The sequence below is a fragment of the Marmota flaviventris genome, chromosome 5, assembly GCF_047511675.1.
Source record: "Marmota flaviventris isolate mMarFla1 chromosome 5, mMarFla1.hap1, whole genome shotgun sequence".
In the NCBI taxonomy this organism is placed as follows: Eukaryota; Metazoa; Chordata; class Mammalia; order Rodentia; family Sciuridae; genus Marmota; species Marmota flaviventris.
The window spans coordinates 75,621,511-75,637,407 of NC_092502.1; the positions used below are offsets into that span (position 1 = coordinate 75,621,511).

Here is a 15,897-nt window from a genome sequence, read left to right on the forward strand (position 1 = left end):
TGGTGAAATTTTATTTATTTATTTTTTATGTGGTGCTGAGGATTGAACCCAGTGACTCACCCGTGCTAGGGGAGTACTCTACCACTGAGCCACAACCCCAGCCCATAACTTGGTGAAAATTTAGCACCTCATGGATAAACGTTTTTTAATCCTAAATGCACATGAGCAGAGGGTACAAAAAGTTATCTTCAATTGAGCATTATATAAGAAGACTCCTTAAAGATAAATCACAAACATAAATTTTATATAATTATTAAAAAATAAAATTATTGAGTTAACTTCAGAAATAAAAATTCCATAAGGGCCCCCCAAAAATATTCCAAATGAAAAATAAAAGCTAAAACAATAAAAGGCTATGGTTGTGGCTCAGAGGTAGAGCACATGCCTAGCACATGCAAGGTACTGAGTTCAATCCTCAGCACCACATAAAAATAAAGAAAATAAAGGTATTATTTCCAAATACAAATAATAATATAATAATAATAATATCCAATAATATGTACTGGGGGTTTTAAAATGTTTCATGCATGTGTTGAGCATCTTATTTGTTTTAATTCAATCCTCAATAAAAGACCAAATAAAATGAATTCCGATATTATCTTCATTTGACAAATAAAGGAACTATGGCACAGAGGTTAAGAAACTTACCCAAAATTACAGGGTCACTGAGAGTTGCCAGGGTTTGAACCCAGGCAGTCTGGATCCCATCACCAGCCTTTTGAACTACCATTCAAAATTGCTGTCCTTACAGTAAAAAGAGTAGCACAGATCAGGCAAACTAAAACAAATGAACAACAACAAAAAAGAGTAGTTGTGGTAGTAATGTTGACCATTAAAAGGAGAAGACTGTAGTTTGTCAATAGGGATAGATACAATTTATGATGAAGAACAGAAATACCAGAGTGCCCAGAACCTTGCAATTCCTGCTCCATAGTTTACATCCAGGAAATGTCTGTTGAATGAATAAACAAATGAGCTAGTAAAGATCCAAACAGATCAGGCATGAAATAAAGGAGAAAAAAAAAAAAAAAAAAAAAAACAAGAGGAAGCTGACAAGAGAATGTTAGCAAAAAGTAAATACAGCCAGTTCTGCTATAGACACTTGTTTTAGAAATGGGAATTTGTTCCAAAGTGATTGATTTTATTAGGAAAAAAAATTTTCATTTTTGATATGCAATTTAGTCCCAGAGAAACACCAGGTGAAGGCAGATAACTATCCAAATGAACTGAGCCCTGGGAATACACACATGTGCATGCTGCAAACATCAACCAGCTCCTTCAGTTCATCATGTGTTATGAGTCACACTCCTCCACACCTGCTGTGCAACTTTCCATCAGATTTCAAGAAACAACACTTACACCACCATTTCACAGTAACACACAATCTATTCTTTTTCCAACACCCACTTTCACAAACAAATATCAGATCTTTTTCAAGGTAAACGGATACATTTATTGTAGCATTTATGCATGTCTTAGTTTAATACATGTAAAACTGGACAAGCACTTTTATTAGGTTTCCTTTTTTAGGATCTTTGTGAGCACAAATCACTGATGAAGTTCTACAGTGCTATGCACCCTAACCTCATTTTTTCCACAAGCACTGTGATTTTATTGCATGACTGTGCATACACAGTGATTTTTTTTAAAGAATGAATATGTTGCATGATAGCAGAATTAACTATACACAGATGAAAACAGTATTTTTAAAATACTGAATTAGCAGATACCCATCAAAATGCACATTCTACCAACACCTCCTCTTTAAGTACCATCAGAAGGTTCATCAATATTGTTCACATATTAAGTCACAAAGAAAAACTCAAAATACTCTAAAGAATAAAAAGCACACAGTTCATACTCTCTGACTATAAGACATTAAAGCAAGTTTTTAACAAAGTAAAGCAGGAAAAAAGAGCATTTTCAAAATAAAATTATTTTTCTAGTCAAAGAGAAAATGGTAAGTACAGCTGCAGAATACTTACGAAAAAAATACAATAACGACAAAATTACATGTAAAAATGTAAAAGCTAGTTATAACAGTGCTAAAAAGTAAACACACAGATAGAGGTACATTTCTTATTAAAATAAATGGATTGGCCCATTTAACATTAGTGAAAGCAGGCAGAAGAAATTAGGAAAGATGAAAGCAGAAAGGTCAAAGTTAAAGACCACAAAAATACAAATAGATTCTGAGGGAAGTGGGAGCAGGTGAAAACCAATAAAATAAGTGAAAGCTTTAGCTAGTCTATTAAAGATGAAGGAAAAAAATCAGAAAATAAGTAATAAAAAAAGCAAACAATAAGTACAGATGAAATAAATCTTTAAAAATCTAAAAAAAAATCAATAGAATTTCTATAAAATTATCTTTTTTTAGAAAATATAAAATGTTATTTGTATATAAGGAGTAATGTAAGATCTAAACAAACAAAAGCATTTTTATATCTTAAAACTTAGTCAAACCAAAAAAAGTTCCATGTAGTTTTTTAAATATTTTTTTAGATGTTGATGGACCTTTATTTTATTCATTTATTTATATGTGGTGCTGAGAATTGAACCCAGTGCCTTACACATGCTAGGCAAGTGCTCTACCACTGAGCCACAACTCCAGACCTTCATGTAGTTTTACAAGATAATTCTTAATTTTTAAAAGCTTGCCAACTAGTAGGTAGCTAGAGCTAAACTAAAGATTTAGAAGCCAGGCGCTGTGGCACAAGTCTGGAATCCAGTGATTCTGGGAAGCTGAGGCAGGAGAATCACAAGTTTGATGCCAGCCTCAATAACTTAGGCCCTAAGCAAAATAGCAAGACCTTATCTCAAAATAAAAGATAAAAAGGGCTGGGGAAGTGACTCAGTGGTTAAGCACCCCTAGATTCAATACCCACTACTGAAAAATAAAAATAAGGCTTCAGAAATGTTATGATTGGCTGTGTATTTGTGCATTTGTGTGTATGTACATGTGCATACACCTATGTATGTTAATCTAAATTAGCTGCTAACATTTCAATTTAAAAAGTAATACACAACACTTTGGAATTCTAGTTTATCTTGGGTAACTGGAGGAAATGTCCAGATAACACATATCTAGAGTAGAAGAGTGGCTAGCCACTTTGGCTATGGTGGATACTCAGCTTATCCTGGTACCTCCAGAGTCTACATGCTCCAATTAATGATAGAAGTCATAGAAGTCAGTTCTCCCTAAAATTGTCATTGGCTGTTTATGCCAATTTCCATCAAAATCCAAAGATTTTTTTTTATGGAGTAGGAGGAACTTAATAAATTAATTATAAAGCTGTTTGAGAAAATTAAATGGTCATTCATTAAAATAATCTTTCAATATAGAAAGACAAGAGAAGACTGAAAGTGTCTAAGGAAATATATCATAAAACCATAACAATTAAAAGTCAAACAGAGGGGCTGGGGTGGTGGTTCAGTGGTAGAGAGTCTGCCTAGCACATGTGAGGCACTGGGTTCAATCCTCAGCACCACATAAAAATGAAAAAATAAAATAAATGTATTGTGTCCATCTACAACTAAAAAAAATATACATACATATTAAAAAAAAAAGTTAAACAGTAAAGTCCATGAAACAGGTCAAGATGCCCAGAAATCAGCACATATTTAAACAGAATAAAGATGGCACTTCAAATCAGTAGAAAAGGATGGATTATTTAAATCTTATTTAAATAAATCTTATTTAAATAAATCTTATTTAAATCTTTAAGCAGCAAAGCATGTGAAGGCACAATGTTTGGAAGTAGAAAGCCCAGGCTGGATGGAATACTAGTGCTGCCATGTTTAGCAGAGTGACATCAATGAATCAGTGTCTTTATCTGTAAAATGAGGATAATGATCATACCTACTTCACAAAACAGTTGAAAGGATTGTTAGTTATAATTTGTAAAGTGCTTAGAACAGTGACAGATGCAGTCAGTGCTATATAAATGTTAAATAGATAAAATAATCCATAATTGGTGATCAGAGAACCACCTGTCACTATATAGAAGGACATAAATTTGGAGTTTTTTTTAAAAAAAGGAACTAGAGAAAAAAAGAACTATTTATCTAAACTGTAATCTTCCCCTAATTACAAAAGCAAAAGCAATATCACAAGAAAACAGACTAACAGACTTGACTACACGAAAATTTTAAGTCTGTATGTTAAAGATTAATAATTAATAAAAACTTCAGAAAAATATATATCTAAAAGTGAATAAGAAAAAGTATAATCAAGCAAGTCACAAAAAATTTAGTTTCTAAGAGAAATATGCAACACTGATAGCAATCAAAAATGCAAATTAAAATATTTTTCAACAAATTGACCAAGTTTTTCAAAAATTATATTGTTGACCAATAAGCTGAGGAGTTTGTACATTTCTACACAGAAGATTGAAAGATTAATTGAAATAACTTTTCTAGAAATCACTCTGATGATATGCTATAAAAAATTTAAATATTAAGCCCCTTTGACCTAGAAATTCCATTTCTAGGATAAAGTTGGAATAAGAATTTCAATGGAAACGTTTCAATTCTTTTTTTAAAAAAGATGAATCAAAACCAATTGAAAAAAAGAATATAAAGAAATAAAAGTTTCAGAAATAAGGCTAAAAATTCACCTTCTAAAAATTTAACACTTGTTTCACTATACAATTAATCATTAATACTACCAAATTTTAAAAAAAGCTTTAAAACAAACCTTTTAACAGCTTCCTTCTTCTGAGTATCTACAATATCCCACCATTTTGAAAGGTAAGAGATTTCAGACCACATAAATTTCCGACTTGAGTCTTCTTTCAGCTTTATGACCATGTTATTAAAAATATAATGAGTCTTTTCTCTAAAGTATTCATTGAAAGTCTTCAACCAACCTAAACCAAGACACAAATATACCACAAAGGTCTGATTCACATGTCTGATTACAACTCATTCACATTCCACTGCATTACCTTTGGACATCTTTAGATGTTTCATTCATAAAAAGATATATTTAAAATTTTAACCAGTGTTTTCAATTAATTAAATTCCATTTTAGTTGACATAAGACTCAAAAACCCCATGATTACTGAAACAATAAAACACTCCCTAAAAACTGCATAGAAATTCAGGAAGAAAAATGAAAAATAAGATGACTTGGAGCCAAAAAGCAGTTATTTATGCCTAAACAGTTAATTTAATTACTTATCTCTAATTTAAGAATTTTTTTTAATCTTAAAAATCTAAATAAACAGTGTTAACAAACTGACACTCCCTTCCTATAATATATATCAAAACTGTATCCTCTCATGCCACATCTAAAATTTCCCACCCATCAAACAAGTTAAAATAAGACAAACAAAATCACAAGTATAAACTAAAATCTAAAAGTTAGCAGCAGAGCAATAAGTTAAATACATACACTACTGACATGGATACTAGGAAGAAGAATTCTCCCCAAAACAGGCAATTGTTCCCAAAGACTGTCCATTATTCTTTTTTTTTTTTTTTTATGAATCACAAAACGTCACTAATCAAACACCAAACTGTATACATCTATGCATATTTTTTTCTAAATAAAAGAAAATCACAGGTATTGAAAATTTGATTCTCTGAATTTTTTTTACTACTTTTCAAATATCATAGAAATTTAAACCGAAAACATTAGCAATTTCATTATAAGAAACATTTTTAACAAGACCCACAGGTCCAAACATAGCATATAATTAAAATGGTCATGGCAAAAATATAACACTGCCACAGATTTCACCTGTAAGCAAAGTGGACCCCCTGGAAAATGACGTATTTTCATCTATAAAATATTTTTTCCCAAGTCTAAGTTCTAAGATTTTTATTTAATGAGTTTCTTACTTTTAAAATTTATATTTTAAACTGTGGAAAAAGCATGTAGCATAAATCATCTATGAAATCTTACAGGAAGGAAAGTTTCTATACATCCAAGCTGAACTACCACTCATTTGCTTCCAAACATCATACATGTAAGGGAACTAAAAGATAAGGTGCCCAAAAGACTGTCTATGATTAACAGTCAGTGTATATTGAATCTGCTAGCAAACAATGTGCACTTTTGAAAGGGCATTGGAGCTGTGATTGTATTTATCCTTCTTGCTTTAACTCATTCACTCTACAATTATTTACTGAGCACCTACAATATGACAGGTATGATGCTGGATAAGCCAAACAGGAAGAGTGTGAAATATCCTTTATAGAACCCCTTCCTGATCTTGAGCCATTTTTAAATTGGTTTTGTTACCAAAACAAGGTTCCTGGATAATTTAAGTTTTCCATGTTTAATTAAAAAGCTATACCTTTAGAAAAACTCTAATTTATCTCACAAAATAATGATTTGCAAAGAATTCCATCTTGCTTCATGGAGGTATTAACCTAGAGCTCTGCCCCATAACAACCACGCCCAAATCCACATCTGGATTCCCAGAGATGGGCAAAGAAAATCCAAACTACCCTTAAGTGGGGATTCCCTAAATTCCCACTGTCCATGCCAACACCATTGAGTTTAGAAACATCAAGTACATAGAACTGAGCTTTGGACAAACATTAGCTGCTATTATTTTGACTATCAGCATTATCATCATCAGTCTTCAACTGTGCTTTTCCCACTGGTACAATTAAACCAGGTAAAGGGGAAATAAAAAAGACATTTCTAACACCTAATTTTTTAAAAGTATATAATTAAAATATTTAAATTGTCTATATCTTATTAGTTTCCACAAATTTAGTTTACATCAAATTCAATCCTTACCCTTGTAATGGGCTAAACTGTGTCATATGTTGAAGACCTACTACCACCTCAGAATGTAACTATATTTGGAGATAAAGTCTTTAAAGAGGTAAATCCCAAAATGACTGGTACCCTTATAAAAAGAGGAGATTAGGGCACCGACACACAGAAGGAAGACCATGAGAAGACAAAGAGAAGATGGACATTTACAAGCCAGGGAGAGAGAAGCCCCCAAAGAAACCAATCCTGACACCTTGATCTTGGACTTCTATCCTCCAGAACTATAAGAAAATAAACCTCAGCTGTTTAAACTCCCTCATAGCTAAGGGTAGTTTGTTACAGTAGCCATGGTAAACTAACGCAGTTCTGGAAGAAATTAGTGTTATTAGCAGCTCCACAAAAAAGACTGCAATGCAGAGACAATTTATCAAGCACCATCTTCACATTTAGTATTCTATATCTACCTACTTATTACAAGCTGAATTCCAATGTAGATAAGCAAATTTATTTCTGCACCATACTCTTATTACATATATGTAACAAGAACCATGTAAATTACCTAAATGGCTTTGTTAGAATTATCTTTAAGACAACATGTGTGTCTTTTATCTAAACTTTAGCAACGGTCAAAACTAATTCCTAATTATTTTTCTATTAACCAAATTAAAGAACTATGAGCAGTGGAATGCCTCTATACATAATTTAATAGAAAAACTCCAAAAATCTAGCATAAAAGGCAAATTTAAAAGGACTAATCTTTATAAAGATAAATAAGTAAAAGGTTTTCTTAAAATATAACTATTTAATTTCAACAATTATAATTTCTTATGAACTAAGATCATTTCAAAGACTCATCAACTCATAAGGGTTTTCAGAGAGGAATCACAGTGACTGATTAATCCATTTTGCCTTCAACACTTCATTTGCCCTTCAACAATCATGTAGAAAATATGTCAAAGATATTTACATGAACCAAAATACAAGCTCAGAGATGTCAACTTAAAAGCCTTCCATAAAACTCATCTATAATAGATACTAATACCACTACAATATAGCACAATTAATGAAGAATGAACTGAAAGATAGCCTCTTGCAAGCTTCCAATATTGAGTAATATAACAGTAAATTAGTTTTTATTGCTGTTATACAATAGAGTAATCAAGTATTCCCTTTTTCACTGAATTGGTTCTTGCTTTTTCTAAATCACTGTAAAAACTACAATTGTATATTAACATGAGACCAATCAGATAGACAGTATTTTATGAAAAGTTGTATGGGATGAATTCTTGTGACATAAAATTATATTCCTATCTCTAGATTTAATAATCTTAGGACATTGAGTTGCAAGCTGATTTACTTAAGTGGACAATTCAGTTTCTTTTTTTTTTTTTTTCTTTCCCTTGAATACACTTAGAAATTGAACCAGGGCTACAACAGCATTAAAAATACCTTTCAATTTATTCTTTTTCATTCTAACCACCCTACAACCCACAAAAGAGCTAATAGATGTTTTAAACAAGTGGAGAAATGTCTAAAATAATAAGTGAATAATTAGAAATTCCACAAAGCAGGTTTAAATCCAAATTCAGCACACTGTTTTTTAAGTTCTAAAGTAAAATACTTACAAAGTTGAAAATTCTATTGCCTATTTTAAATGTGCAAAAACAATTAGTACCTATAATTACTCATTGATAAATCACTATTTTTAAATTTTGGACTCTTGATTATAGCTTAGAATCTGTGGAGATCTGATCTTCTTAAGGAACACTTTTTTTTTTTTTTTTGCAGGGTGGGGTACATGAGCATAAACAATATTATCCTGAGTACCTAGACAAGAAGTATCTGGCCCTGATTTAGAAGGATCTCCCCATTTGTCCTCCAACCACACCACTTTACACAGGATAAATCCATAGGCTAAAGAACTTGCCCACCCAGAGCCTGTCATGCTCTCCAAGTACCAAGGCTCAGACATTTGTGTCCAAATAGCACCAAGCTGGCTTCTTCAGCCTACATTGAACCTGCAACTGAAACCTCCCTACCCAAGCAGGGCCAAGAGGCTGCAGTTTGTTGGGGTGTGGACAGAACACTGTGGTGTCTGCAAGCAAAGCTCGTCCTGGTTTGGGACAAGGCCAGGTCTGGGAGGAAAGGGTATTGGACTACTCCCAAGGTAGACTCTTCCCATATATACCATCACACTCCAGTGGGAATGTGGAGCCTAAGCAGTCTAAAGAGTAAAGCTACACTTGGTCTTCCAGATCACAAAGGGATTTCTATTTTTCTTTTTTTGTTTTAAGCCATCTATTGTTTTGACTTTTGACTTTTAAATATTGAGAAGCAGGGTATGTGAGTCTCTTTGTACTTCTGCCCCAGATCTACAAATTTTTGAAGCAGGCCTGGGCATACTATAACCCAAAGTTCAACTCAGTCATTTTCATGAATCTAGCACCTACTGCAAACCTACACAAGAGTTCAGTAAATAAGTACCTGAGAGATGAATGAAATGTATGACCAAAAGGACTGGGAGGCGAGGTGCAGGGTGTCGGGGGAAGGCATGGAAGAATAGAAATGCAAATTTAGTACTTCAACTAGAAATGAAACCAAAGGTAAAAGATATTATACTATAGCTTGAGTATATTCACTCTATTCTGAGGCCAACCTAATTATCTTTGTCCTTTAGGTTTCTACAATATTAATAATTAAAAAGGCCCTGTCAGTCCTAAGATGATTTAAAACACTGATCCCTGAAGATGCACACTCCCACCAAAAACAGCACTGTTATATCATTGTGATTTTGGCTGCATCAATAATGTTTTTTAATGAGAACATAATTCCACTCAAAAGTTAAACTGGTGCCAACTTCTGAGAAGGCATGAAAAGATTTTGAGTAAAAAAATAATTATATTCAGTTAAGTAACAAATTGATAACAAATATTTAAAACATCAAAAGTAAGCTTTAAGCTATTTCAATTTGAGAGTATTCTCAAATTTAAAAATAAATACACATAGGCTTATAAAGCAAGCTTCCTTATTATAGTCATTGAGCTATTCTCTAGAAGCAAATTATCAACAGGTTTCTTCCATCACTGGTGGATCCTTCAATATTCAATCACAACATCCAGTCTTATACTTAAGGGGTGACCTATAATCTTAATTGGTATTACTATTACTCAAATATGCTCCTTATTAATTTTAATTCCAAGGTTTCTCTTGTAAGTTAGGTTTGCTTCTCCACCCTGATAAACTGTGAAAGAGTTTTAATTAACATTCTAGTTTATTCATTCAAAGATGTACTGAGCATCTAATAAGGGCAAGTAATAAAGCAAAGCTAAATGAACATAGATTCTACAGTGAAAATATGAACAAACTGCTGTGGAAATACATACATACATACATACATACATACATACATAACCAGAAGAGTAGAAGAGAGATTTCAGTCTTAGATTAGTTATCAGCTGGATACAGAGAATAACATAATCCTTTAAAGTATATATTAATTTCAGGTGCAGGAGGCAGTTGGGTACAACTGCACTGTAGGATACATGGTAGAAATAGGAAGATAATAAAATGAAAAATAGAAGTGGGGACACATATTAAAAATATTTGAAACCATTCTTGTTCTTACAGAAAATTAGGAGGAAACTAAGGTTTTCAGTTCTGTACTTTCAAAAATATCTGTACCAAGAGTATAAAGCATACAGTTTAAAGGTAAAATAGAAACAAACACAGGAAATGAGACAATTTCAACAATTCAGTCAAAAAAAATGGTTTCAAACTGCAGTGGAAATAGACCAAGGGAAATAAGAGGACCAATGAAGCAAAAAAAAAAAAAAAAAAAGAACTAAGTAACTGACTTAAGTCTGGAGAGATAAGGAGAGAGTTAAAGATAGAGATGATGCTTCTAAAGACCCATTAAATCTCTGGAAACCCATAACCTGCTGATTCCTCTAAATGCTTTTGAATTCAGGTTTCCAAAATAAGACCACCATTTTCTTCTTCCAGGTGACTCGGTGTTATCTGATAGTTTTCTAGATCTATTAGCTTCACTTCCATTAGTTTTTTGAGACATAGTACTTCTTAATTTCACCTAAGGTGATGTCACTGAAAACTTTACACCACAAGAATCTATTTGCATTACCATTAGGACAGCTGGGATTTGGTTCATCTCGCAGCTGTGTGTGTATGTCGTCCAGCTGTGACCCCTTACTGTATTGCTTTTTAAAGTGTCCTTTAAAAGACCTGCATACACCTTGATATATGAAACCCCCAATTGTGAGATCAGCCTCCAAAATAATTTCTAAAAGTATGCAAAATTCATTTGGTTTCTTTTTACAGATCCCATTTATGAGCATCTAGTAACACCAACTAAGGACACTTCAGGCCTACTATGTCTTTCCCAAGCAGAGCTTATTTGCTTGAAATAATGAAAAAAGTGTCTATGAGAGACATCGTTAGAAGTAAAACAAAAGAGTGACTTCCGCTGATGAGTTATTCTCAGGTACATGAAGGAGACAAGCCTGTGGTCAGATAGGTGGCACAAATTACCAGGCTTTATAGAAGAACCCACTTTAAAAGCTGGAAAACACTGTTTCAAAATCTCTTCCTCATTGTAAAAAATGTTGCAATAAGGAAAACGATTAACTCTCTCACATACTAATGTAGTATTTTAAGGGAAGAGATATCCATTTCAATAAGAAAAGATTACAAAAATCACGAGGCAAAAAGGATATGAAATGGTGCAGTGAAGTGTCCACTTTCACAAGACAGTTAAAAAAATCACTTTTATGATTAATAATACTAACAGAGATGATGTTTGGCATGGGGATACTTAAAAGACTTTCCTCCTAGATGCTCTGCCTGTGGTTTCACAAGAGTTACCCACAAATGGCATTATCATATTTAAAGAACAGTTACAAGTCCTGGTTCTGGAGCCAAGATCACCTAGGTTCAAATCCAGTTCTGCCACAGACAGATTATTCATCTTCTCTCCTGCCCCTTTCTTATTTATGAAATAAGAATAATAATAGAACTCTGTTAAAAGTTGCTGAAAGAAGTAATGGATTTAACAAATGTAAAATGCCGGGCTGGGTTGTGGCTCAGTGGTAGAGTGCTTCCCTAGCCCATGTGAAGCACTGGGTTCGGGTTCGATCCCCAGCACCCCATAAAGATAAATAAATAAATAAACAAAATAAAGTTATTTAAAAAATGACTCCATGTTTAAAACATGTGTGTGTGTGTGTGTGTGTGTGTGTGTGTAAAATGCCTAGAACAATGCATGGAACATTGTAACTTCTGTAAAGCATCAGCAATTTTTTTTTTTTTTTTTTTTTTTTACTGGGGCACAGGTGAGCTGTGAAGCACCCAGGCTTAATAGAGTTAACTGAAATGAAGGGAATGAGAAAATGTTTAATGACCACCTACATCTCTAGGAGTCACTAAACCTAAGTGCTACTCAAGGAAAAAAGTCTAAAGACAGTCCAAACCATCTGCATTTTCTTCCTCTAAAAGGAACCTCACAAATTCTAAGGGATATCTCTTAAAAGCAAAATTCTAGAGAATCATATGATTCTTAAATGCTATCATTCTCTTAACAATTAAGGTTGCCAGATAAAATACAGAATGCCAAGTTAGACTTGAATTTTATATGAACAAACATACTTTTACCATAAGTATGATCCATATGATATTTGGAACACATATATTCACATAATAAAATACTATCCACCTTTTATTGAAAATTCAAGTTTAACTGAATACCCTGTGTTTTTATTCACTAAATCTAACCATCCTATTAACAATACAAAGTCCACATAAATGTGCTAAATTAGTCAGGCACAGTGGCACACATTTAGAAGGCTGAGACAAGAGGACAGCAAGTTCCAGACCAGCCTCACCAACTTAAAGATATCCTGTCTCAAAAAATAAAAAGGACTAGAGTTATAACTCTGTGGCAAAGTGCCCCTGAATTCAATCCCCAGTACCAAAAAGAAGGTGGAGGGGAGTGCTAAGTTTGCTAATACCCATAAAGCAAGAAGAAAAGAACAGAATCATCTGAATTAAAATTTCTTAAGCCACAGTATGGTTAATGGAAAGAACATGGATTTTAGAATCAGACAAACCTGGGCTTCAATTCACAAGCTCAGAGAATTTATCACTGACTGACTTTGGAAAAAATTACTACATCCTCCTCAGCATCATTGCCCTCACCTGTTAAATGAGGCTTAGTTAACCACTTTCCACTCCCCTCCATGCCAAACAGGCAACAAATGTTAGTACCTCAGCTCTTCTTCATACTATGTGAGCTCCAGGAAATCAAATTTCCCAGGGTGGTTGTCAAAACCAAAGAACCTACTTTATTCTGCAGCAGCTAAACCAAAGAGTGTACTCCCCAGACTGTCTACACACAAACCTTTCTGGCTACTAACCATCTTATTCCAATCAGTAGCTTCCTTTGATAGCCAGACTTCTGTCTCAAAGGCCTTCCATCTATGTAGACATTAACCAGTGATGGCTGACCAGAACCGTTTTCACTGTCTAACTTGACAGTATTCAAACAGAAATGTTTGACTGTAATATCATACTGTGATTTGCTCACATTTTCATTTTGTTTTACAAACATTTTTAGAGTAAGAATTCATAAACAAATTCATTTCAAATGATTATATAATAATAGAAAAATCATTCTTCTTAGTTAAGAAAACTAGGAAAGGCAGCAGAACACAACAGACACTAGTATGGCAATATGTAAATCAATGGATGTGTAACTGATGTAATTCTGCAATCTGTATATGGGGTAAAAATGGGAGTTCATAACCCACTTGAATCAAAGTGTGAAATATGATATATCAAGAAATTTTAATGTTTTGAACAACCAACAATAAAAAATTAAAAAAAAAGAAAGAAAGAAAACTAAAAATCTCACTGCTTCAATAAGCAATTCTTCAAAAGAACTGCAAATGCACAAAAGAAAATTATTTCCCAGTATCACTTGTGAAACTAAGTCTTACTACTATTTTTAGAGTCATACCACATGGGGAATTATTTTCTAATGTTCATTTTACAAATTGCTTAACTAACAATATGCTGTTCAACCTTCCATTTAGCGTACCTTATCTTTTCTCTACACACTGTGATTTCTTTGAAGGAAAATTAACTAAATATTTCAGCAGTTTAACTAGTGGGAAGCAAAGAATTAAGATTATAGATACAAAGGTACTATAATTCTGTTTTAATCAGCTTATTAAATACAACATGAACATGTATCAATCAACTAGCATTTAATTTCATGGTCTATGATTCAAAACTTTTCAAAACCATAACAGTACAAAGTTATCAGCATTTACCTAACAATTCCTTTCCAATTTTATTTTAACTCATGTAAACCATTTAAATATTGTATGACAGTTGTAACCTGTCCTTACAGACTGGAAGAAGACATAATTAGGAATTTTATTATGATACAAATCTATTTTGAAATTTATCTTTTCTCACAGGATATTACTAACTCAGCCCAAAATGAAAAATACCCACATATATTACACAGATACAGCAACATAAATTCTTAGGAAACTAAATACTGAAATCTTCTAAATATTTATTTCAAATATTTTGATCCCCCAAAGACATAAATCCACTGATAAAAAAAAAACTATTAAAGTTTTAAATTGTTGCTACAGAAAATACAAACAAATCTCTAAGAATCTCATTTAAAGTAAACTGCCTAACTGCATATTCATTTAGGAGTATCCAACAAAGATTTCCCTTTAAGAAGCCTCATTTTGACTTGAAATTGTATGTGCACATACTTTTTTTTTCACCTACTGAAAAAGTTATTTTCGTGATATTTCAAAATAATTTAGTTTATCAATATTCTGTTGTTAAGGAATAGTGAAAATTATTAAGAAAAGACAGTGAGTTCTTTCTTCTAGAATTTTGCTAGATAGATAAAACCACTTTAGTTTTAAAAAGTCTGTTTCTGACCATTATTTTTAAGTCAAGTGGAGAAGGGCCTGAGGGTAAGGGTCATTAACATTTTTTTACTAAGACAAAAAGATTCAACTCTAGTTGCTAGGACACCAACAGACAGATTCATTTATTGCAGTCAGAAACACTTATTGGGGCTGTCCTCTCACAAAACAACATAGATTATGGTAGGAAACATAATGCAAACAAGCAAAAAGTCTACAATGGAAGAGGAATGACTGCCCTCAGAGAGCTATCTGTTGTTAGTAAACAAAAGTACAAAGTACATTTTAAGTAAGACTTTTAAAAAGAATAGAAATAAACAGACATCAGGAAAGGAGTTAAAGAAAAACAGAGAAAAAGAAGCAAGTCCAATGTTTCAACCTACTCAAGAAAGTTAGATTCATTACTCCTTTGATTTATTCAGCCTAATCACAATGATTCCATACTCTGTGCCAGTTATTCTAGGCATTCCACACATGGCAACCAATAAGACTGAGTTCCAGGCCTTATTGAGTTTACATTCTAGAAACAGACCAAGTAAAAGTGCTGTAAATATCTACATCTTTGTGTATGTGCAAGCTAAGGTGTGTGTGTTCAGTGTGAACATGTGGTGGAGGTACATGCAGACAGATCAGCGATATTTAGCAATAACTATATGCAAATATTGCACTAAGTATGAGATCACATTTTAATAGGACACATGTTCTCTGCCACTCAAGTTTACCCTAGTAGGACACACAAGTAAACTGACAGGAGGCAATGTGATGCCCCTTACTACCTGCATAATCTTGGCAAGTTGATTAACACCTTTACCATGAATAGGGGTACCAACCTTCAAGGGTTATTATAAGCATTAGATACTTAGAACATTTGGCACCCTGCCTGGTAAACCACAGATTTTATTATTCCATTTAAGTGCCCATGTTAAAAAATAACAAGAAATGGTATTCATAAAAATTAAGGATGGCAAAAAAGTAGCAAAGGTCTTAAAAAATTGTCAAAAAGGGAGTCAAAGTGGACTTGTGTTGTGTCCAGACTTAAAGCTGTAAGTTATATTATCACAGAAAACAACACATGCCAATAAACTAGTGGGAAAGAATGTTGGTGGAAGATAAATGTAAGTTGTGTGTAAACCCAAAAAAAAAAAAAAAAAAAACCTTCAAAGTACCAAGGGAATAATGGTGCTCTGATAGAAAACA

At 33.0% G+C, this 15,897-nt stretch overlaps 1 protein-coding gene across 1 annotated transcript in view; it reads right to left on the bottom strand.

The window, feature by feature from the left end:
• Window positions 1–15,897, bottom strand: part of Man2a1 (mannosidase alpha class 2A member 1) — a 163,234-nt gene that overhangs the window by 118,170 nt on the left and 29,167 nt on the right. Inside the window, exon 4 of the mRNA XM_027927552.2 lies at window positions 4,697–4,868. Within this exon, the coding sequence (XP_027783353.2) occupies window positions 4,697–4,868 (172 nt within the window). The remainder of the gene's footprint in view (window positions 1–4,696; window positions 4,869–15,897) is intronic.